The 23,412-nt window shown below is 42.0% G+C and overlaps 1 protein-coding gene across 8 annotated transcripts; it reads left to right on the forward strand.

The window, feature by feature from the left end:
- The first annotated feature begins 216 nt into the window (after positions 1-216).
- SLC25A33 (solute carrier family 25 member 33) lies at positions 217-22,940 on the forward strand. Of its 8 annotated transcripts, none has more exons than XM_082329109.1 (10): positions 253-328; positions 2,237-2,422; positions 9,539-9,718; positions 13,434-13,511; positions 15,026-15,126; positions 16,267-16,333; positions 17,691-17,974; positions 18,650-19,006; positions 20,377-20,582; positions 22,807-22,940. In XM_082329109.1, the coding sequence occupies exons 2-8, from the start codon at positions 2,316-2,318 to the stop codon at positions 18,850-18,852; spliced, it is 1,020 nt and encodes a 339-aa protein (XP_082185235.1). In that variant the 5' UTR covers positions 253-328; positions 2,237-2,315; the 3' UTR covers positions 18,853-19,006; positions 20,377-20,582; positions 22,807-22,940. The 8 variants fall into 8 exon arrangements, with proteins under 8 accessions (XP_082185242.1, XP_082185235.1, XP_082185239.1 ...); XM_082329113.1 differs by having other exon boundaries at positions 20,377-20,530; XM_082329112.1 differs by lacking the exon at positions 22,807-22,940 and adding an exon at positions 21,448-21,489.
- The last annotated feature ends 472 nt before the right edge of the window (positions 22,941-23,412 follow it).

Below are 23,412 nucleotides of genomic sequence, written 5' to 3' on the forward strand. Positions count from 1 at the left end.
CTCGGCCCCTCCAGCCACCCCCCTCGGCGCGGCTCCTGCGGGGCCTCCCCGGCCGCCGAACCGCGCTCCCTCGCCCCGCGGCCTCCCGCCCGCCTACGCCGGAGCGCAGCGCGTCCCCCGCGCCCGGCCGGGGGCGGTGCTGCCCGCAGTGACGTCACGCGCGGCCTTTTGACGCATCACGCACCGCCCGCCGGCGTCACGTGCGCGCCGCGGCCCGGCCTCCGCCTCCAGCTCCCGCCGGCGGAGCCGGGGCCCGAGCCGGCGGCGGCGGCAGCAGCATGGCGGGCGCCCCGCAGGAGAACACGCTGCTGCACCTCTTCGCCGGGGGGTGAGTGCGGCCGCCGCGGCGGAGGCCTGGGCTGGGCGCCGGGGGCGCGGCGTTAGGGCCGCGGTGGAGGGGCTGCCGCCCACCGGGGGGGCCCCGCGGCCAGCGGTTCCCCGCCGGGGTGCCCGGCCGCTGCCTCGGGTGAGGGGCGGGTTGGCGGCAGGGGTGGCGGCGGCAGGGCCGGTGGCCTCCCCTCCCGTCCCCTCGGCGCGGCGGCTGGCGAGGGGGAAGCGGGGCTGTGGGCGCAGGGCGCAGCCCGCCCTTTTTCCACCGTCTCCCTCAGAACGCTGCGTGCCCCCGGGCGCCCTTTCAGTCACGGCCGGGAAGCTTCTTGCTGTCCGTGCAGGGGGCAACGCAAGCGGTGCCCTTCCAGAATTAGAAAATACATCCTTAGCAAGCCAAGCAGGAGGGGTAGGGAGGGGTCATGGTGTGGCTTGAGGTCAGCACTGGGCAGAGTTAGCTGGGCTGCTGTGACATTTAGCTATATATAATTTCAAAATCTTATATAGCTGTGGCATCCAGCTCCGTTAAATGAAATACTTTACACTAAATCCTGCCCTCGTATGTGGCTCCTGCTGAATCAGGCAGGATCTGAGGGATATCATCCAAAAAGCATTGTCCAGACAGCAGGCTTTATGCTTTTTGATGAACCATAGCTTGATTTTGTAAAGGAACACATTTGCACAACACTTTAATAAGCTCTGTGTAGGTGACAGTTAATAGCGGAGGCTGTGTAACTGCCTCATCCATGTATTATACTGAAAAGCAAGCGCTCTGAAAAGGGATGAGGGGGAAAGAGAGTTAGAGAAGGTCCTGGCACTTCTGAGTAAGTGACCTGGCATGCCAGGCCACTTCTTTTAAGTTCTTGCAAGGAGTTGTAAAGTTGTTATTTTTGTTGTGGTAAAAGCTTGAAGTAACCACCTCACCCACCCCAACTGACAAACCACCAGCCAAAAACCCTCCTAAAAGGCCTTGCTAATTAAGTTATTGCAGTAATTTTAATAGTAGTCCAGTAAGATCATTTTATGGTGTAAATTAGAAATTAATTTTAAAAAATCATCTGTTATGCAGATAGTAAGTGCTGTTGTATGTACTTCTGTCCTTATCAGAAATCTTCTTTTGTTTTAATCTTTTTTTAATGGCTTAAACTATCTAAGTAGTAGAATATTCTGTAGTGCTTGTCAGCTGACGATAGTTAGGAAACCATCATGAAATCTGTTGTTAGTTTAAACCTGCTTAATAGTAGACCATTGTTTCTTCTGTTGCTAAGGAGGAGACTTCAGTCTCCTCTGACATGTCCCTGGAGCAGTAAGTTTGTTTAATATAATACTAAACTGAACAAAGCTAAGTTTTTCAGAGACGCTGCCCTTCTGCTGACTTGGATACTATGTGTTGTTTTTAAGTCCTCTCTTTCCCCTGCCTCCTGCACTTGCATTAGAGTAGTACCTGGAGCCTGCGACAGAAACTGGATGTGAACGTACACATGCAACTTGTTTGGATAGTAACAGTGCCCATCCAGAACTCTAGGTGTCCTCACATAACTCATCAGACTATAAATAAATAGGAATTTTAACCTCATCAGTGTTTTAATCTAGTACTGGGTGATCAGCATCTTCCTTACTCATTTAGCGTACCCTCTACCTTCTCTATGGATCCTAGTAAACAACCGTTTTCTGCAGCATGCCTAGGAAGTCACCAGGTCTGATCTGCTTTTGAGAGAGCATGGGGGGAAAGAATGGAAACACAGCAGGGAATATCCTCCTGACCACTGTGGTATAATAAGATTGATCTGTTTCTAAAGCAGCGATGAAAACACAGCACAGAGGAAAGAGGTGGTCTTTTAGGGTATACAGGCCTTTAAACGTTCATTGCTGGACCTGATTCTTGTTCTGCATGTCTTGTTATTTACAGAGACACGGAAAAATGTACCATCATTTATCTTGCTGTGATGTTACAGAAAGGAAAATGAGACAGCAAATTTAGTCTTCTCATGCACCAGCCAACGCTAAAGTGTTTGGTTCACCACACACCCACCCACGATCCAAACGGTTTATTTCAGAGCGGTTCCCCGTTCAAGGCCCTGAACTTCCATATCCTGTATGTGTGCGTATCTACTAATGCCATGATCTCTGCTTTTCAAGTGAGAAATGCAGACTTCTTAGGGCTCGCTGGATAGAACAAGAAATGGAACATCAGTTTCGAACTGTTGCACAAGCTATTAAAGTACTTTTCTCTACATGTAAGAAATGTAGTGGGAAATACATGATGTGTTTGGAGGGGTGCTGGACCAGCCAGCTGATAGGCAAGCTAGAAACCCAAATCGTATTAGATATGAGGCTCTGTGCCACGTCTGCCTTATGTGTTTCAGTTTTTAGTAGTAGTAGTGGTAAAGGATGCCTGCTCAATAAAATCTGATTAAAGGAGCTCAGCTGTGATAATATTTTGCTACATCTATTAAATCATCAAAGGAATTTTAGAATTGTTAGCGTGTTAGTGCTTGAGTAATAGTCTTTGTTGAGGTCCTTCCTCAGTCCTTCAAATACCTTTGCCTTTGCACTTCCTTTCAGAGAACCCTATTATTATAAATGGGTTGTATTGTGACATAAAGCTGTTTGCGGAACCAGGACCTTGGATGAAATTACTCCTCCAGCAGAAGATAGTATTGGAAGTTCAGAATACTTTATAAGTTGTGTAAGATGTAACCTTTGCTCAATTGTAAAGTATTTTTTGGAGATAAAGCAAGAGCAGCCCATTCACTTGAAGTAATTTTGATAGAGACGTTATTGGTATTACAGTAGCTTCCTGTGAAGGTGAGGATGGAGTGCGGTGTCAGCTTAAGAAGCTGTAATACAGTATCCTTATGTGCGCACAAAAAAGGCAGGCCAGCCTCAGATAATCTTAATGGCCAGAATGGAAGTGTTTAATACTTCAGAGGCTAGGAGTGATGAAATGCGCTTGAATATTAGAAAGTGTTCTCCAGTTGTTGAAAGAGATGGCTTTCTATTAGCCGACTTACTATAGGCAGACAGACTCATTGGCTTCCTTTTGTTTCTGTTAGTTCCTTTTAAGGCATACAATTGTAACAGCAAACCAAGGAGTCTTGGCATTTTGATGGGAAGACGACTCTGAGGGCAGGGAAGGTTTCATAAGCAGCAAAGAGAATGATGCCTAAGTTGCACAACAGATGTAAGTGTGTTTACAAGTCTGGGTTCCTGCTTCCCTGCTGAGGTCAGTGCAGTTGTTGCTTATTTTTGTTTGGGAAAAACTGTGGCCTAGGCTGCAGCAGAGGTCACTTCATGTTGTCTTTCCAGCTGGAGTAATACTGTTTACTACAGGGATTTCCTAAGAAGTGGTATTTAGAGGCTGCGGTGCCCTTCATGGAACTGGCAAAGAGCAAAAACTGGGAACAAACTTTTTATCTTGCTTTCATATAGGTACTGTGTGATATGTATTCTTTAGTAGTTTGGTTCAAACTGGGGGGGCTGTTTGTTTGAATAAAACCATGTTTGTAACATTTTTTCTGTCTTGGTAAGGCCTAAGTCCATAACTCCCTTGCTGCTATGGCTCCGAAAAGCAACCTTGGATACCAAAGCTTGCTTAAGCCACCTGTAAAGGAGTTGGAAGCATACTTTGGGAAGGTTGGTGGCATCAGGCTGCTTTGAATTGAGGGGATAGTTATGTGTGTCTCCATGGGCACGGGTTGATTGTCTCAGTTGCAGCTGAGAGGTGCTTGATGCACTAGGTTGCTGAGAGCCTTGTTTAAGGTGTTGAATTTGACCTGGGTTTGCCTGAATGTCTAGTAGAGGTCACAGAACTAAAGAAAAGTTACTCCCTACATTAGTAACCAAACGAGTTGTGGGGAAAGGGACTGGTATACTGCTCCCCACCAATGTTAATTGTTAAGTGATGTGCTAATGCTGACAAACCATTTGGGAAATAATGTTTCCATTTGTAAAATGGAGAGAAGCGGTCTTCACCTGAAGTGTATGTGTCTGCTATACTGTGTGTGGTCCAGGACAGCTAGAGTTGGTGAGGAGACTGTCTTCTAGCCCTCCGCCTAGTTTAGGTTCTCATGTGCATTATGCAATGCACTAAGTCTGTCAGCTCAAGGAACAGAGTAAATGCTTACAGGAATATCTATACCTGATGATAATGTTATTAGCTGGAAATTTATTGCACGCTTAATGACTCAAAATTGAGACATTAGGAACAGTCTGTATTGTTTTGGTACTCAATTGTCTATGGCATCCGAGAATGCAGCTGCTTGTTTTGTTTACAGTCTTGATGATGCAGTAATGAAATATCAAAGATGTAACCTGCTTTGCTGTTTATGCCATGTGTGTTGTGCTAGAGCATGTGGCATGTTTTCGAAAAACAGAATGAAATTCCTATTGCAAATACAATCTCATTTAAAACTTGTTGTGCTTGCTGTGAATATACTGCACACTTTGGGATTTCTTTATCCGCCTTTGTGGCGTGATCCTATGTCATCAACCAGGAAAGCCGATAATACTCTGCACTGTTAGTGCCATGGTTTAGCTGTATCCCTGGCTGTCCCACTGAATTCAGAGTCTTGCAGATGTGTTCGGGGAGCTCTACAGGCTTCTGAATCCATCAGAGAGGTCCAGTCAAAGTACCAAATTGTATTGGTGTATTTTGACGTTTAAAGCCGTATGTGGTGCTATCCATGAAGTGTGAATTGATGTATACTTGTCAACCTGGTTCTTAAAGTGGCCTGTTAAGTATAGTTGCCAGACTATTTGCACTAACACTTCTCTTGCAAGTGTTTCACTTAACTCCTGTCTGTCAAAAATTCACTGTTAAACGTTGAGAGTAGTTGCAGTCTTTTGGGGAGGAGGAGGTAATTTCAAAAGCTCACACAGCAAAATGTGTCAGGCTGAGTTATAAATTATGATTCCTCTAACCAAGCAGCTCATCATCCTTCTTCATGATCTTAGTAAAGTCAGTGGTACTCTACTGAAAGATCATTAAGGATTTGGATGATTTTTTTGATTTATTTTTGTTTTGCAGAACTTCCTTTAACACTCAGCATTGTGTTATTATTCATATTAAGAATATTGCTCAGTGATTAAATCTAGGACAGATGAAGTAAGCCCTAATCTTAATTAAGATTCTTGGTATCTATATCAATTGTGCTAGTGGGTGCTGAGAGTTTGTTTGAAATGCAAGTCATTGGTATATCGGGGGTGGACTTTCTAAAGATAGAAAGCTGGCAGCAAGAGAATAATTGGAACTGGATTTTGAGATTTTCATCCTTGGCCTGCTTCTTAGACAGTGTTTTCTTTTTCTGGAAGTAAATAAATTTTCTGCAGCTCTTAATGTATAGTACATTATTTATCTACATAAACACAAATATGTTTTTTATTCTCAGACCAACAGTTTCCTTAGTTCCTTTGTTTGGACATCACAAAGCAGAGAACTGTATTTTACTGCTCTAATGGCGATATATACCTGGCCCATCATGTAACATTCAAAGCCTGAAGTACAAATACTGTTTTTCTGCCAGTAAGTGACAGGCCAAAGCTGACGAATTGTCGGGTGTCTTACATGGAACCGAGATTTTCTCTCTGTGATCCATGCAGAGTATAGCTGGGAACCTCTTGTTATATGCTTGCCACGTGCCCTGTTGCAGATACTCTACCATTGTGTTTTGTTTCTGGGGAGTTTCTGTCTTTTGACTAAGGACAGATTCAGATATAGCTTTGGGATTTTTGCAAGAAGCTAGTGCAGTAAACGCTGCTTAGCGTCTCTGGAACTGTAGTTCTGCACTGATGTATCAAAAAAAACCCTGACTCAAACCAGTATGAAGACGTGGAGGCTTTGCCTTGATTGCAGCATAAGATTTTCCCAAATTAAATTTATCTGGCCGTATATCCATAGTCTGAATCTTTCAGGGTTTGTGGCTGTTTATGTAGCTGAGGAAGGCTGGTTGTTTTTCCTTTCTTCCCAGATGCAGGCTTTTGGAACACTCCAGGAATACAAAGTGTTTCTTTTATGCACAGTGTGTTATTTTTCAGCCTTCTTTCCAGGGAATAGAGCAACACCAGGATATGATGCATAGAATTCCCATGTGGAGGAAAATCAGCTCATTTGAAAAAGCTGCCCAGTACATCAAAGTCCTTAATTGAACTATCTGCTGCTTATTTATATTTGGGACATAATGTATGCACCCTGTTGACATTCTGAGGATTGCTCTGTTAGATAATGCTTTTCTCTTAAATGTCACACTGACAACATAGGCTCTGAGCTGTTAAAACTGATGATGCAGATATTAACTCATTGTGTTGAATATCAGAGGATTGCATATGCATTACCAGAAGTACTTAAATATTAAAGGCTGCATAAATTAACTGGATTATTAAAACTAAAAGGTTGAAAGGCAAGGAGTGGACTAGGAAGGCAAGAAGACAGCTGATGCAGGAGGGAATGTGCCAGAGAGGCTAAAAAATTGTATGGCAAGATGTCACTCTAGACTGAGCAGCTGGTACTTCAGAAACAGCAAATGGAGTGTCAGTGTTCTGAATTTATGAATAGTTACTGTGAAAGCATTGTTTTAACGTTCATAGATGTGAAATAAATGAGGACTGAAGACAGAGTACACAGTAGTAGAGTGTTGGTAGATAAATGAATTGGGAATTAAGGCAATCAAATTCTCTTCATCGAGTTCCCACAGACTTACAATTTCTCTTGAGTATGCCAATTAGTCAGGTGTTAATTATACATACTTGTGTCTGTATTGGATAGACATAGTAGGAAAGGTGCCAGTGAGGATCTGCAAGAAGGATCCTCAAAACACGTCCTGCTCTGAGTTACAAGTGGGAGCTGTGGGAACAGGAAAGGTTTTGCTGGAGAAGCCATTCCCGACCTTCCCCCCCCCCCCCCAAGATCTGATTTCGGAGAAATGTGAGCAATGTGAGATGCATCTGACAAAACAGAAGGATAAACTGAAGCCGTGTCCTCCAGAGTAGTATTGACACAACAGAAGGATTGTGTCCAAGCCCTTGTTCAGTACACAAAGTAATCAGAGGCCTACACAAAATAATCAGAGGCTTGATAAGGTCTTTGTGAACGCTGTCATTTCTGAGCCAAATGACACAACTTCAGCTGCTGTGTACCTAGTTCCATGAACAACTTTGACTTTATTCAACAGTCAAAGCATGAGTGTTTTAAAAGGGATGAAGACAAAGCTCGCTCTTATAGTATCTCTCGCTTCAAATGTATGGGTTGTCCCTAGTTTAGGTTTTTTCCCCTTTCAGCAGGGAAGAGGAAGAAGCAAGAACTTAAAGGAGAAACTCATTGAAGCATGCTGTTAAATCATATTGCCAGTCTCATGGAAAACACAGTTTCTTCTGTTGGATGCATTTGTATCTGAAAAGCATAGTGTTTGGGATCATGTACTTGGACAGAATCTTGCAGAACATGAAAACTGTAGTGAGGAAGTTGTATTCCCTGGCCATGTGCTCTGAGGTGTCCTTTGAACCTTGTAAAGAACCTTAATTTTTGTGGTTGCACAGCCAGGGTGGCCAGGCTGTTAGCGCAAGTGCAGGGGCTTCAGGGGTTTGGCAAAGAATGGTTACTGTTTGATATGAGATGTACTGTTTCAGCAAGCAGCAAGCTGCACTGGATAAAGCATTTATAAACTAGCATGTATCTACAGCTTGGATTTTTCTGCTGTTCTTTAATTACCATTTTCCTTGTGTTTAAAAAAGTCTCCTAGTGAAATAGTTCATGTATAGATGGGGCTTTAGAAAATATGCGCTAGTACCTTTATTAATGTCCTTTTATGGATCTCTGTTCCCAAATTCGTGCATGCAAACTTCTTATGACTCTAGCAAGCCATGCTTTTTTATGTGCAAGACAAAGGATGGGATTTTTTTTTTTTTAAATTCATCTCCCTTTCATGGAAAACTACTTAAATTACAATTTCACATTAACATCAAAGAGAGTTTAGTTGTTGACTCATGGTGTTTTCTAAGGAAAATCACAAACACAGGTCTTTGAAGGAATCGCATGCTTTGACTCTTGTGTAAACAAAGAAAATATTTCCTAGTCAATAGGTTCAGTTGTAATAAATGCCCTTGGAAAAAAACTGAAATCTTTAGTTAAGCCTTCCTAAATCCCAGCATGTTTGATAAATAAAATTTAGATGCCTTTTAGTCAACCTCAACATTATGTTTAATTGTGAAGTTTGACAGAAGGGACGTTCAGTTACCAAAGAGGAACAGCAGCAGAGAGAAATGGTTTGACCAGTCACTTTCCAGATCAGTGATTAAAATGAAACTTAGGACTCGTACACCTTATATTCTTGGCCTGGTGTGCTTTTTCTGAGGCTCAGTCTGACTACCTTGAGTATATGCCTATTATAGGATAATTTATTTCTTCTTTATATATATATATATATTTAGATATATGTGTGTGTCTATATATATGCATATGTATATATAAACACACATGTATGTGTGGGTGTATAGTATTTTATTTTTGTCCATCTGTTACAGAGCATGGGAATTCTGTTCTTTAGTAGCCTTTCTGACCTGTTATTCTGTTTTCCCACCCTCCCTCTCATCCTTGCAGCTTCTTTCCCCCCACCCCCAAAAAAGTAGTTGATATCGGTTGTTTTTAAGAGGACCTAGCTTAGTGTAGTTTTGATATTTGCTACTTCTGTAGACAGCTGTATTTTAATCATAAGTACTGAAATAGTGAAGAATCTTATTGCTGTGTTTTCCGTCTGTAGTGTCCTAATCCCCAGTGGCTTGTTCGCATCTGCCAGCTTCCTGCTTCCCACAAGAAAACGCCGTCTAAGGGTTTGTCTGTTTTAGGACAACAACCTCTGAAACATGGATGCCTCTGAACTTTTTACAGACAGAATTCCAAGTCCTGGCGGAACATGAGACCAGCAGATGGTCAGTCAGGGATTCTTTGTTAGTGCTGGGTATCATCTTTGTGTTTACCAATCTCACCACTACACATGATCATTATAACAGTTTCTCAGCCTTCTCTCCCTCCCCCAGGGCCTGGGAACAGTCTCCCTTGCCTAATGTCAAAACTGTCCCGCTTCCTAATAATTTGTCCACAGTGTGGAGCAACTGGAAACAAGTCTTCAGATTTTATTTATGTGCCATGCTGTGATTTGACAGATCTGTGCAGCTATGTTTTCCTGACTCTGTCTTCTGTTTAAATTGTATTTTACAGATGCGGAGGAACAGTTGGTGCCATCTTTACGTGTCCCTTAGAGGTAATAAAGACTAGGCTCCAATCTTCAAAGCTAGCCTTCCGGGCTGTCTACTACCCACAAGTCCAGCTGGGGACCATCAGTGGTGAAGGAATGGTCAGGCCAACATCTGTATCACCTGGGCTCTTTAGTGTTCTCAAGTGAGTACTGCTCCTGCTGTCATTCAGTGTTGCTTGACATCACTGATCTGAGTTTCAATTCCTCTGTACACACACGGAATGCAAATTTTGCCCCAGACTTGCACTGGAAGGATTCATGTCAGTTGGGCTTCTTCTTTCAGCAGTGGAAAGATAAATTATTCTTTTAAAAACACATACATATTCAGGACTCCTGAGAGTTCCTTTGAACTTCCACAGAAATTGGTTTCCACCACTTAGAAACTTTCCAAAGTGAATTGATTTGAATAAGTGTCCGGAGGTGTTATTTTTTTGGTAGTTATGACTTCCTAGGAATCAATACACAGGACATACTGTAAACTCTTGATATGCCTTAGCTTGTGGGAACTATCGCAGAAAATATTCTGGAGGAAAGGGCTTTTTCTCTTTTTCAACATTGAGAAGTGTCGTCTTTGTCTCTTGTTGGGAATAATCATGTTTGCTGTCTCCTTTGAGCATTGGAATAGGTAGTCCTTACTAGCTGGGGCCAGTTCTTGGCAAATGAGTGAAGGACTGAATAAGCCATATATGCTGTCTTTTTCTTTTTTCTGGAGCCATTCCCAGTTTGCTTTGAGTAGCTAGTAGGGATACTTGTTGCTATTGCTGCCTGTGCTATTTACCTGTTTGATGGAGGGAAGTTTTAATTCCTGTGTTGAAGCGCGCTCTCTTTGTAGTGTCATATAAAAATGAGAGCCTGTAGCCTTTCCTTCACCTTAACGGACCAACATTGTAACGAGGTTTGTGATTCTCTGCACTTAGGGGTGCATGTCAGCGCCTGATCTGTCTTTGAAGCTGGCCCTGCTTTGAGCATGAGTTTGAACCAGATGACCACCACAATTCCCTGTTCCCTTATATTTTAAGTTATGCTGGTCTGCGCTCTTGTGTCGATGATGTATAACTGAAATTTATGGGAGTGAGGGAAGGACGCTTTTTGTAAAAGCAGTCTCACTAAAATGCAATGTTTAATTGGAGCCTTGGAAGCTTTTATCTTTTCCTCAGCTCTAGCTGACTTAATGAGCTCTCCTCTGCTTGTTATTAGATGTTGTCTTTGCCAATTATTGTTATGCATCAATCCCATCTACACCTGTATTACTTACGATTTCTGTTAAAAGCCTTCTGTGTGGTTCAGACTGCAGCAGTTGATGCTCCAGCTGTTCCCTTTTCAGATGTGTATTCATAAAGAAGAGGAAATGTGAAATCGTCTAGCTTACAACTGCTGAACAGTTTTACCAGCAACTCTGAAGTCCAAATCTCTAATACTGTATTTCATATCAAAGCACCATAAACTTATGCTTCAGACCTCATGGAAATGGTTGAGTTTATTTGGATCATTGGGCACCCTGGGGTGATGCAGAGAGGTCCTGTTTACATCAGGTAGCAGAAATGCCAAAGAAAATAATGACTAGCAAAGCAAGCTGAATGATTTTATGTAAGACCGACAGGCTTGGCAGACTGCCTGGGGAGAAGCTGCACAGTTATATAAGAGTACAGTGCTAATTCAAATTCTCTGCAGAACTATCTGGCTAGAGTCATTCTGGGACTTGAGTTTCTGTATTGTAAACAGTGCTTCTTTCCCCTGCCAAACATTTCTTTGTCTATTCAGAGGTGAGTCTAGAGCAATTCGTGACTGAAAATGTAAGGTAGTGCCAGTTGCCTTTGATTTTCATCTCCTTTCCCTTGCTATCTTTTCACCTTGCAGCATTGGACTTTAGGCAGCTGTAACTAAAGGAAGTGAAAACTTCAAGGCACAGGCTCTTAATTCATCCTCTTGGCCCATCTTTTTCTGGGGTTGTCTTTTTTTAGGGAGAGAGGAAATGGTTTAAAATTGGGTCAGCTTTTAAATATGTTTATTAAGCTCATTAAATTTGGTGACTATGATCTTGATTTCATTTCCCTTCAGGAATTGCTCAGCTGCATGTATCACCAACTTTTCGACCTGCTTACTTAAGGGGATTGAGAAGGGAGAGCAAAATATTTATGCTGTCATTCCCTTGCAGGCAGCATCTATGAAGAACAGATAATGCTATTCATTATCATCTTTCTGATAAAATACAAATGTATGAAGAAAGAAGTGAAGTTAGGTCTCTTGCTTTTCCTCTTCCATCCTTTTCTCAATCCTGGTCATGCATGCATTGCCAAACTGGATATGACTTGGGCCTTCTGATTTGGGAAAATTGTATGGCTAAAGAAGCAGCCATTACAGCCCTACACATAAAACTGCTCTGTAAGAGTTAAAGGTGTTGAATATGAAAGCCCCTTAACTGCTGTAAATAGAAGGAAAGTAGGTACTCAGGAGGGCAGGTTAAGCCCGCTGCTGAATAGAAAGCACTCCAGAAGGACAGGCTGTTTTTGTCTAATCCATTTGAGATTCTGATGAGTCACCCCAGCTGGAATCTGCAGTCGTGACTGTTAAGTGACAAAGAACAAGTAGTCGGTGGATCTGTCTCCTTGGAGACACTCAGCCCTGGAGTTTACACAGAAAGTTCAACTCTGCTGCAGAAAGTGTTTCAGAAGCTCCTATATCTTCTTCTGACTAATGAGCTTGGCTTTGGAACCTGTGGGGAACAATCTCAACAGTGCTAATGACCTAGAAAGCAAATTCTAAAAAATTGGCAGTTCCAACAGGTGCACGTGAACTACCCATGGAGCCCGGTGTTATCTGGATTTTTCTTGCATGGTTTTCACATGGTGAGTTCAGTTAAGAGAGCTGCTGTCTAACAGATTGCTGCGCACTGAAATCCCAGTGATTACTGGACTGTACCTGGCTTTCACTGGTAAATACTTGGCTGTTTACTAGTGTTTGGCTGTTGTTTTAGTCCTTGTAAATATGTCTGCTGTTAGTAGTGCAAGGAATTTGTAAGATAAGTCTTTTTTAATGAGGCACTTCAGCAAGGTATTGTACAGAACTTGGCAGCTGCTGGGGAAGCTGTCCAAACAGTTTATCTTCTTCAGAGAAGTCCTAGCCCAGCGTGAGGGCTAAGGTGTGAGGGACGACGGGTGGAAATGGCTTTGGAAACCTGGGCTGTAGCAATTGCAGAACTGCAGGAAAGCATCATTTGGTGATCTTCCTGCTTTAGACCTGATCATCAAGTCCAGTCCCACCAGTGATTCAGAGCAGTACCTCTGTAGTTGGAGTTTACTTGGGAAAGAGGATGTGAACTCTTTTGAATGCCCTCAAACCCAGATATCCCTGAACTACCTGGGGAAGACAGGTAGCTTGTTGTACGGTTGCCACATTCAGCTTTCACTCTGGGGAAAAAACACATCACTAGGTAATTGTGAAAGGGAAAAAGGTTTCTTTTTTTTTTTTTTTCGCGTCTCTATACAGGAAGCAAACTCCTGAATTGCTTAGAAACAGAAAATGCCAAAAATATTCTTTGTTCCTCAGAGTCAACTATCACTGGATGCTCCATGAAACTTTAATTCAATTCCTGACAGCTTTCAAAGAATGGGAATTATAACCTTGTGCCATATGACACACATTTGCCTGTAGTGCACTGAAGTTTTATGGTATAGTGGCTTTTGTTCAGTGGTGTATAATTCTGCTAATTTTCAAGTATATTATGTAGCTTAAAAGCTAACAGCTTCACAATTAATACTCATTGCTTTTGTACAGTTCTTTTTACTCTCTGACAGAACAAGAAGCATAACTTTTAACCCAAATACTATCTTTTTTTTCCCTGTTTGTGTTTATTTTAAGGTCAATTCTGGAAAAAGAAGGACCAAGGTCACTCTTCCGAGGGCTGGGTCCAAACTTGGTTGGAGTTGCACCATCAAGGTAAATAGTTAAACTATTGCTAAAAGACACATTTAAGGTGCCAACCCAAATGTTGCAGTGCATTTGTGATTCAAAAGAATAGGTCATGAAGTTTTCCCAGCTGTAAACTGAGATTTGTGTATGTATACATACCTAGAAATACTTCTAAAAATCTTCTTTACACTTGTATAACACTGGAAGGTGCAAATTAAATAAGGCACTTAAATTCCAAGTCATAGCAGAGCCACTTATCATGTGCTTGAGAAAACAAGAGAAAGTAGTGCAGAAAAATCTGTAGGATTAATATTTGCATTTTTCTAACATGATCTACTTCCCTGCAAATACATAAAAGTTCTTGCCAAACACTGAGTAGGAGCTAGATGCCAGGGGAGAGGAGTACCTATCTTGTCCTCGATTGCCTAAATTCTTCTGAAATGAAAAACTGCAGCTGAGGGGGAAAGATGTGCATTGCTGCCACATAACCCCGAAGGTGTGTGGGGGTTTTTTTTGTTTGTTTGTTTTTTGAAACAGCAGCAACAAAAGTAGCTACAAAGTTTGTTTACAGACACCTAAATGGTTTCCGCATGTGCCTCTGACTGTCCCATTCTTGGCAGGGCTGGTGATCTTTGTGCCTAGCAAATGTTAAAACTTGTTAGCAATTGGGAAATTGGCAGGTGTTCTCTACCTGAAATCGAACCAGTTAAAAAGGAACTTGAAGAGTGGTGTACTCCCTCTCTGGCCTCTTGCCTGGTAGGTAGGATGTTCCCCCCAGAAGCAGGGAATCCTGTTTCTGTACAGGTAATCTTTGCAGCAGGGATCTGAATCCAAGACTGCCTGTTTTTTCATGCAACTCACTCATGCTGTGTTTTGTGTTCCTTCATATTCTTCTCTAAGATTGGAATAAGGTACTTTATGGAAATTCTCAAATTGTAGCCACTGATACCCGCCTTTTTCTAGCAGTTCACTTCAAGGAGCTGTGATCTGAACATACTTGGTTCAGACAGCTGCTTGCTCATCATATTGGCTGTTGCAGATCAGCCGAGCTTCCTCTAGTCCTATACATCTATGTAGAGATTTGAGGTGTGTAAAACATTTTCATTTCAGTCCTGGGTTAAGTGTTCAAAGCATGAAGTGCTGCTAATGCAGTTACAGTGCTGAACAAATTTATGGAAGACATAGGCAGGAAAGGTGGGAAAGTGACATTCCCAAGTTTACAAAATGTGCTTAATGCCAGGGCTGGTGTAGGTATCCAGTCTAACTTGCTTTGTCTGCAAAACCATGTTGCCTCCCACCTCAGACTTGGTGTGAAGGTACAATATTTCTTCCCTGTGGGTGTCAAGTCAGGTAGTGACACTGTAGTGTAAGGAGAAAAAAAAATAACCAACCAACCTGTGTCCTTGTAGATGGAAGTAGTCATGTGGAGGCCTCTTTGGAGAGAGTCTTGTTTTTGGGGGGACAGAGGGAAGAACAGTAATGTGTGTAATTTGACATTGTATATATTGCATTGCTTTTCTTCTTTCTCCCTCTCTGTGCAGAGCTGTCTATTTTGCGTGCTACTCCAAAGCCAAAGAGCGATTTAATGGCATTTTTGTGCCCAACAGCAACATTGTGCACATCTGTTCTGCAGGTTCTGCAGGTATGTATTTGTAATTCACCTTCTGTATGGTCTGCAGCAATAGCCCAGTGTCCAGCCCCTCGCCAACAGCAGGCAATACATGCATCGGTATCCGTGTGGCTCTGAGATGCACCTTAATTCTTTAAAGTATTTATTCCAAGCTGTTGTTGCTACAAGACCTCTTCTATCCTTCTCAATGGTTAGGAAATGAATAGAATGAATCATAAGGCAGGGACTGGACTTTCAGTCTGTCTGTACAGGACCTAGGCTAACACACCAGTCTTGGCTGACAGCTCTGGATAACTGTGGTATATGAATGAGTACAGAGGCCAGTATGTGCCGCATTTGGAAAATGTACACTTAGGTTGAGGTTGTACATGCCAGAAAACAGGAGTTCGCTAGCTCCTAACTTCCCTTGTCTAAGAGGAACTGTTTTCCTGTTCAACGCTTTGAAATACTTCTAGATTGTTGTTTACTAACTTGGGATGAACTTTTTCCCAACTGCAATGCTATGGTAATGTCTCTGAATGTAAGGAAAAAATATTAGTAGACACCAGCAAACTTTTGATACTGTTTTAGCCAAATTGTTTTAGGATGTTGTACTTTTCCTATCAGGATGGGGAAAATAGTTTGCTCTTGTAGGAAAAATACTGCAGAAGAGATCCACTAGTTCAAGCATCAGTCACCAGAGTGATCATTAAAAATAATCTTTCCCAAAGTAACCCTTAATTATGGTGGATTCTGTTAAGGAGATGTCTCAATGGCACCACCTAGAGCCTTGGGGAAAACATGAGACCAATACATGAGTGTTTTCCCCGTAGGTTTCCCTTTCTCTATTATTCTAAAACCCAGTCAGTAAGTAGGGTAGCTTGTCTACAGCAGTCTTTAGTACACATGAAGTACATATTAAAATAGGTGCAAAAAGGAAGAATCCTTTAAGAAATTCCAAGGCCGTAGGTCGATGCCTCCTGAAGTTTAACATGAGATGGCGCTCTGGCAAGAGAGAGATTGTAAGCTACGCGCCTGCCTGTCTTTTGAAGCCTCTGGATAGAGCTGGTAACTAGAACTGTCTCACTGCACGGTGTATAAAGTTCATGTTTGCCATGGCAATACACTGGCTTGGATTCAGCTATACTTTTGGCTTTCTTTTCTCTTTTTCAGCCTTTATCACAAATTCCCTGATGAATCCTATATGGATGGTGAAAACCAGAATGCAACTGGAACGGAAGTAAGTAACTGATTGAGGGAGGTTGGATGCCACTGAGTGGCTAAGGGAGCCTCTGGAAAACTGAACTTTCCTGTTTTTTACTCATGGCTCTTTGTACTTTGATAGATCTTGCCCAGTTGTTTCCCTGACTCTCAGTTCCACCTTTCAAGCCACCATGCTTCTGCCTGGTCAGACTAAAGGTTAAGGTTCCGTGTGTCCTACTTCAGTTTGATGCACAGTTACTATTGAGAAGGATGTGGAAGTTGCCTTGAGTGCTGAGTTAGGTTCAGTTTCTGGTTTCACTGTAAACCTTAAGTAAATTTCGGCATAGCATTAATTTTCTCTGATTCTCTCAATCTTCTGTACTTCAGGGGTTGATGTTGAAGATAAATATATCAGGGACTGAAATGCTTTGATACAGCAGTAATAGAGGCTGTGGAAAGGTCAGAAGAGCTCATGTGGGAGGGCGAGCATGAGGTTGCAGTCTGTGTCCCGTTTGGCAACATCACTGGTACTGATCCTAGATCATTCAGACGTGTGCGTTACTGCGACAGACCACGGTTACTGATACACAGCTAGGCAGCTGCAAACAGAAAGGGAGATGTTTTTAAATTGTAATGAAGCCACATTAGTTTAGTGTCATAAAACATTCTAGCGGCAATAAGAATCTGTTGCAGTGGTTTAATGTTCTTTTGCTTCCTTCAGCATTGTATTGCTGTTAACCATACCTCCTGAAGACAGAGAGGGAATTTGACAGTAATATCTTTTAGTCGAGTGATTCACAGTAACTGGTGGATATCGAAGCAATGAGGGACTCTGCTAATAATGTAACTGCTTAGAATGGAAATTCCTGCCTGCAAGGACGTTAGGTCAGATAAGAAGGATCCTTTAAGGCACCACAACTTATAAATAACTTACAGGACTTAATTCCAGCACTTCACAGGGTGGCACCTTTGAACTGAGTGCTGCCTCTTAAAATGAAGTATCACTTCTCATGTAGCAGACCTCTGTCTCTTGGCGTGCTGAAGATGGCTTTAAACGGAATTACTAGTTTAACACAAAGCAGTGTCTCTTCAATGCTTATTGTCTTTTAAAGCATTGGTGTGAACTGTGACAGACTGGATAGAACTTGAGCTGAAAGAATTATTATGAGTACGTATTAATGAACTAGCAAAGCCAGGTGTGCACTCTTAGCATGATAGTCCTGCTTTATGCAGCTTTCCTAGAAGATTTTTGGAGTAAAACTTGGCAGAGAACCATTTCTGTAGTTATAAAAACTATTGAAAGCCATGAGTGTGTGTTGTTTTTTTTTTTTTTTTTTTTTAGTATTAATTCTTTTTATGGGCTCATTATATGCTCTGTTCTGTTTGTTTTTTAGAGTCAGGGGTTCAAAACCAATGAACGCTTTGCAGTGTGCTAGATATGTTTACCAGACAGAAGGTATCCGTGGCTTTTATAGGGGCCTGACCGCCTCCTATGCTGGGATTTCTGAGACCATTATCTGCTTTGCTATTTATGAAAGTTTAAAAAAGCACTTAAAGGAAGTCCAACTGCCCCCTTCTCCTCCTAATGGGACCGAAAGGAACTCGACAAACTTCTTTGGACTGATGTTTGCTGCTGCTGTTTCCAAGGGCTGTGCCTCTTGTATTGCTTATCCACACGGTATGTTAACTTTTCCACTTATGACTGCAGTAAAACAGCTATTGCCTGTAATCCAAGATGAATGATGGGGTTTAGGGCTGTAAAATTCTTAGTCATTTGAATGGCCAAATGCACGTTACTGCGGCGTGTGCATATGCATTGACGTTTTCAGTACTGGTCCCACCATTCCTAGTTAGCCACATAGTTGGTGATTGGGACTTCCTAGTTTAAAAACAACTCAAAAAATACCAAAAAGAAATCGAATGCCTAATGCTTCTGTTCTCGCTAGTAGCCTCATCTAGCGGAGTACCCACAGCCTCTCGGATTCTGTGATCAAGTGGTGCAAAACACTTGTGGGCTGAGCAGTGTTATTCTTTTTGGATAGATGTGAATATTATGGTTATATAGAAAGAGCAATATTGATTATGTGAGCATCAGTGAAGCATTTAGTTCTGTAGTAGCTTCGATGAGCAAATACTCCATTTATTCCACATGAAAGGGAACTCATCGTTAACTTTGCTTCTTGCCTGAAGGGCAGTGTGTACAGGATTCCATGGCTGAAAGTACTGGCAGGCAATTGGTACAGGAAGGTTTTCACGTCCCTGGGGTTTGCATCCTCTTTCCTGGTAATGGCATGTTTCTCAATGGGAAGGTTTAAGTCTTGTTAACTTTGGGCTCTGTTTTACTTTTCTGCAGAGGTCATACGGACACGGCTGCGAGAAGAAGGCACCAAGTACAAGGCTTTCATTCAGACAGCACGGCTGGTAGCACGTGAAGAAGGCTATCTCGCCTTCTATAGAGGACTCTTTGCCCAACTCATCCGGCAGATACCAAACACAGCCATTGTGTTGTCCACCTATGAGTTAATTGTGTATCTGTTAGAAGACCATGCAAAGTAGCAGAGCCAAGACTCCTGTTACAGACTGTAGACCAATTTCTTCGTTGAACAAATAGTCCTTTAAGAGACTGATGCAGGTGGCAGTGCTGGTGGAAGAACTACAAGTCTGTGACCACCTGTTGGATATTTCCTTTTGGATTCATGCTTTCTGAAAGGTCTCAAGTCATTAACGTTAATAGTTAATTATAACTTTTTTTTTAACTTAATGATAATTAAACTGCTACTAAATTAAATTACACTATTTAATTTAAGTATATGTTTGTCCTTTTCCTTAAGCACAGCCATATGTGGTCAAGGAATGTACCTCATACTATCAAGTGATCTCTTGGACTGATGTTCATTAAAACTGTATTAAAACAGGAGAAGAACTGGTTTGGAAATTTGAAACTCTTGTCTTCTTACCACTGGAGTCATGTCAGTTTTTAGCACCGTAATAGCGTAATGCCCAAATAACTTGGATAGTTCTTGTGGTTTATTCAAGGTGCATTATTCATTGCTGTGTGAACATCCTGGAGTGTTCAAGTAGGACAATCTTGTAGTATGTTTCTCTGTTTTGATGGTATGAATTATGCACACCAGAATCTCTTAGAAAAGCCACTTACACTGGCAGTATTGCTGGAATATGATTGTGGGAGGCTTGTAGTAAAAATTTAATTACAGTACTGTGTGCACCAATGCATTTGGGATACATGTATGTGCAAACAGATCTGTCAGGATTTTGCTTTCAGACCTTGCTTTTGTGAAGGACTGAGAGCATAAGGACAGTCAGCGATTGTGGCCTGGCTGCCGTGCGGAAATTCCATGAGATGCAGTAACGTGGTCATGTATCCTGACCTCAGCCTTTTACTACTATGGGGCTTTTTTGCGTTATGTTTTCCTTATACTTCAGTGCTAGGGGTCTGGAGAGTGGAAGAGAGGATGAGATGGGTCCCAAAGACTATAGACTATAAGCGCAGTTCTGGATTCTGCTTTACCATATGATACTTGGGAGTACGTCCCTCTTGATTTGATGTCCTTGTAGAGCAGTGCTTCTGATGGGGATGAGATGCTATGTTATCTCATGGGCATGTCACTGGAGTTAACACCAAAAACTCCACAGCCTATGTAAATAGCTTCTTTATGTCATTACTTGCTTTCTTACTGAAGGAAATAAGGATTCGCCGGCTTAGTGCAGCCTGTTGAACAGTTCTCGTGTTTCATATAGATAGGATATCTGCCTTCCCCTTCAAAGACACAATATCAAAGGGGTATTCTTCAACAGTAGTCATGGTACAGTTCTTACCTTTCAGTTATAAATCAAATATCCTGCATACTTAAGATTAGTCCTTTCATAAATAGGAGAATATGCTTTTAATTTTAGTAGTCTCTTTAACACTTGTATTGCAGCAGTACCTTGTGATTGAAGTATTGTATAATAATTACTGATAGTGCAGGATAAAATATTTTAGAACTCAAATAGGTAAATTTGTGCTTTGCTTTGGCCATGCTATGCTCTCCTATTCATTAGTGTCATTTGCTTTGGCAGCTGAGACAAACACTACAGCATTTGAGCCCAGCTTCAGTCTTCCCTGCTGTGGAACTGAGCAGTGAGCTTCTCAGGATTTGAGCAGGTGTTGAGTTCTTGAGCATAAACAAGTGTTTACGGACATCTTTGGCTTCGAGGACCCTATGCAGCGGAGGTGGTGTTTGGACTTGGAAGGATCATGCAGAGCATTAAGAAACAGCCTAGTAGTGAGTAGGGGGCTGTCTTTTATAAGATAAAGTTTTCAGGCTAGTATTTTGTTGCAGAAATATAATGGGTTGATAACTGGATGCAAACCTTCATGTTTGTTCTCATCAGAACCTAGCTGATGACTGGTACTTGAGGTCATATTTGACATCACTGTGATGGAAGAGCATAGTGCAAAGAGGGTAGAATGTGTGTATACCTCATTATGAGGCAAAACTGCTAAAATAACTGATTTCTATTATGTCTTACTGAAAAGAACGTATCACATTACCCCCAAGCTAAAATAGGAAACAGTTGAGTAACTAAAAATTGGCATGGCTTTTTTTTATGGAGACGATGAGCAGCAAAAGCTTCAGTCTCTCTATAGGAGTCAAAACTGTCATACACTGCTGTTTCTATTTTTGAGAACTAGGACACTTGTGCTGCTACTTTGAAACGTTTTCTGAGATTCGCTTTCTTAAATTAGTATTCCTCTGTACTTAGAGTACACGAGCTCACTTTTAAAATGTTAGTCGAATGTGTAGACTGCTGATATCTTTTAAGAATGAGGGGAGGGAACTCAAACCCTTCTAAGGAGCCTGGGACTTGGTAAGAGAGAAAGCAAGAAAAAGTGAACAAATTTTTGTTCTACCTAAATCTGATGGAAAATCAGGAATTCTGCTGGATTTTTGTTGTTGTTCTTTAAGCTTTGCTACCAACCCTGACAGAATTAGTCTTAATTTGATAGGGGGTTAATGAGCTATATTAGGAGCTAATAGAATTTCTGAATTAGTATAATTTACTCCTTTCCCCTTCCTCTTGCTACTAAAATGTTTAAAATTCACTAACCCTTGATTCCTTAACCCTGTAAAGAGCTAATATTTTTAGGTGATGCTTTGTGAGCAATCCCATTTATGTCACCGAGTATGGAATAAGCTTATTACCAGAGGGAAGAATTTGAAGTAGTTTTTTTCCAAAGGGATATCTGAATTTAAAAATAACCAGCCTTTCTCTGGTTGTGAAAGAAAAATCCCTGTTCATCCCACTTCTTCAGCTTCCACAGAAAGTCAATTTCATGGAAGGTAGGTAAATTTGTTACTGGTTAGAATTTCCCGGGCAGTTTCCCTCCAGGTTTAGGCTTCATTACTAGACCCTTTACAGCTTAATTATCAGTAAGGTGATGAAACTATGGTCTTACCTGAAGTGACCACAAAGTTTCCATTAACTTTACCAGCACAGAGTCTGCTCCCATTCATAAATTAACAGTTAAATTGAAATTACAAACACACTTGCTACAACAGTATGAGCTACTCATGTTGGTTAATTTAGCTTTGGAAGCATTTCTTAGGCATTTGAAGATGTAGACATTAATCTTCTCAAGTCCTTGCACTATAGGACTTACTGCCTCCCTTTAGGTATCCATGGTTGCCTTGATATCCCTCAAAATTGTCTGCATTTACTGATGGTTGTGATACATGCTTGTATTGTGACTGTGCCCCTCACCATGATTTATTGTTGTTTTGCACAAGTCCCTCATTAGCTCCTTTAAGGAGGAAGCCTTTGGTAAACAATGCATCTATGGTTGGACCGATACTGCAGATGTAGCTGATAGGAAGGGAGGGACTTGTGTAGAAAAAACAGACAAGATCTCAAGTCCTGAAGTCCTAGAGGACTTGCGGAAGGGCTTGATGTGCCAAATGACTGGGTTGTTCTTCCTCCTTTCCCTATCATTTGGTCTCATAATCCTTAAATAATTGAGCTAAACAATGGAATAGAGCTGAAAAAATTATGTCCCCCTCGCATTTATCAAGAGGATATAGTCACTGTTATTCCATATAATTAATTTCCATGGTTAAATCTGTGGAGATAGAAATGGAGCAGTTAAGACCCCAACCACAGTTAAGACAAGCTTAAAAGTACAGCTTACTTCTAGTACAAATATTTGTCTATGAAGAGCTTTTCCATTTGTGGCTTTTTAAAAACATGTTAGCACAACTTGGTTCTCCTGAATTTTAAGCAGTTGTCTGTTGTGCTGAGAGGGTTTTTTGTTTTATAACCAGGAAAACGGCCATCCAATTTGAGGCAGGGTCAGTCTCGTATTTTGGAGAGGTCTTGCCTCTTACCTTCATGTAAAAGCAGGGCACGACTGTCAAAGCACCAACTGCTTCCAGTTCTGTAAGAACAGTGAATCCCCCCCATGCGTGCCGAGAGGGGCAGAGCATAAGTAGGTGTTGCTTTGCTTTCTAGGGGAGAGCTTCTGCACAAGTCTGACCTGGGAACTACCCCCGTCAGAGACCTGAGGGCTTTCTGCAAAATTGCATTGGTTATCAATCTGTCCAGAGAGAGGGAAAGGCCAGAGCAGCAGCCTTCAGCTTCTGGCTCGCAGGTAACAAACTGCCCTGTACTTGAATTCCTGCTCCCCTTGCCACGCTATCCCTTGGCTAACCCGAGATGTTACTCGCAGCACGTGGTGAGCGGGGTGAAGGTGATCAGGGGCCGCAGAAGGGCGATGCCCTGTGCTCTGAAATCAGTGGGGAGGGCACAGCAGTGCAATTGGAGGGATTTTCCATTTTCCCCAGACAACTATGTCATTTGGTAGGAAAGTACATCTTGATAGAGAACCTGTTCTCTTGGAACTGTCTCTTCTTCCTCTGTCCCTGTTTCGTTTCTGTAATTCACCAAACAGCTTTTTCCTGAAAAACGTCCGTTAAATCGAATTGCCAGTTCTCTGCCTTGTTGTAGACCCCGTTCTTTCCAGTTCCGTTCGTGCAAGCGGCCCCTGGGGCAGACCCTCTTGGGTGCACTTTCTGAACGCCCTGCCCCAGGCTGGGGCCTGTTCGCAGCCTCAGTCCC

The sequence above is a fragment of the Platalea leucorodia genome, assembly GCF_965183815.1.
Source record: "Platalea leucorodia genome assembly, chromosome: 17".
In the NCBI taxonomy this organism is placed as follows: Eukaryota; Metazoa; Chordata; class Aves; order Pelecaniformes; family Threskiornithidae; genus Platalea; species Platalea leucorodia.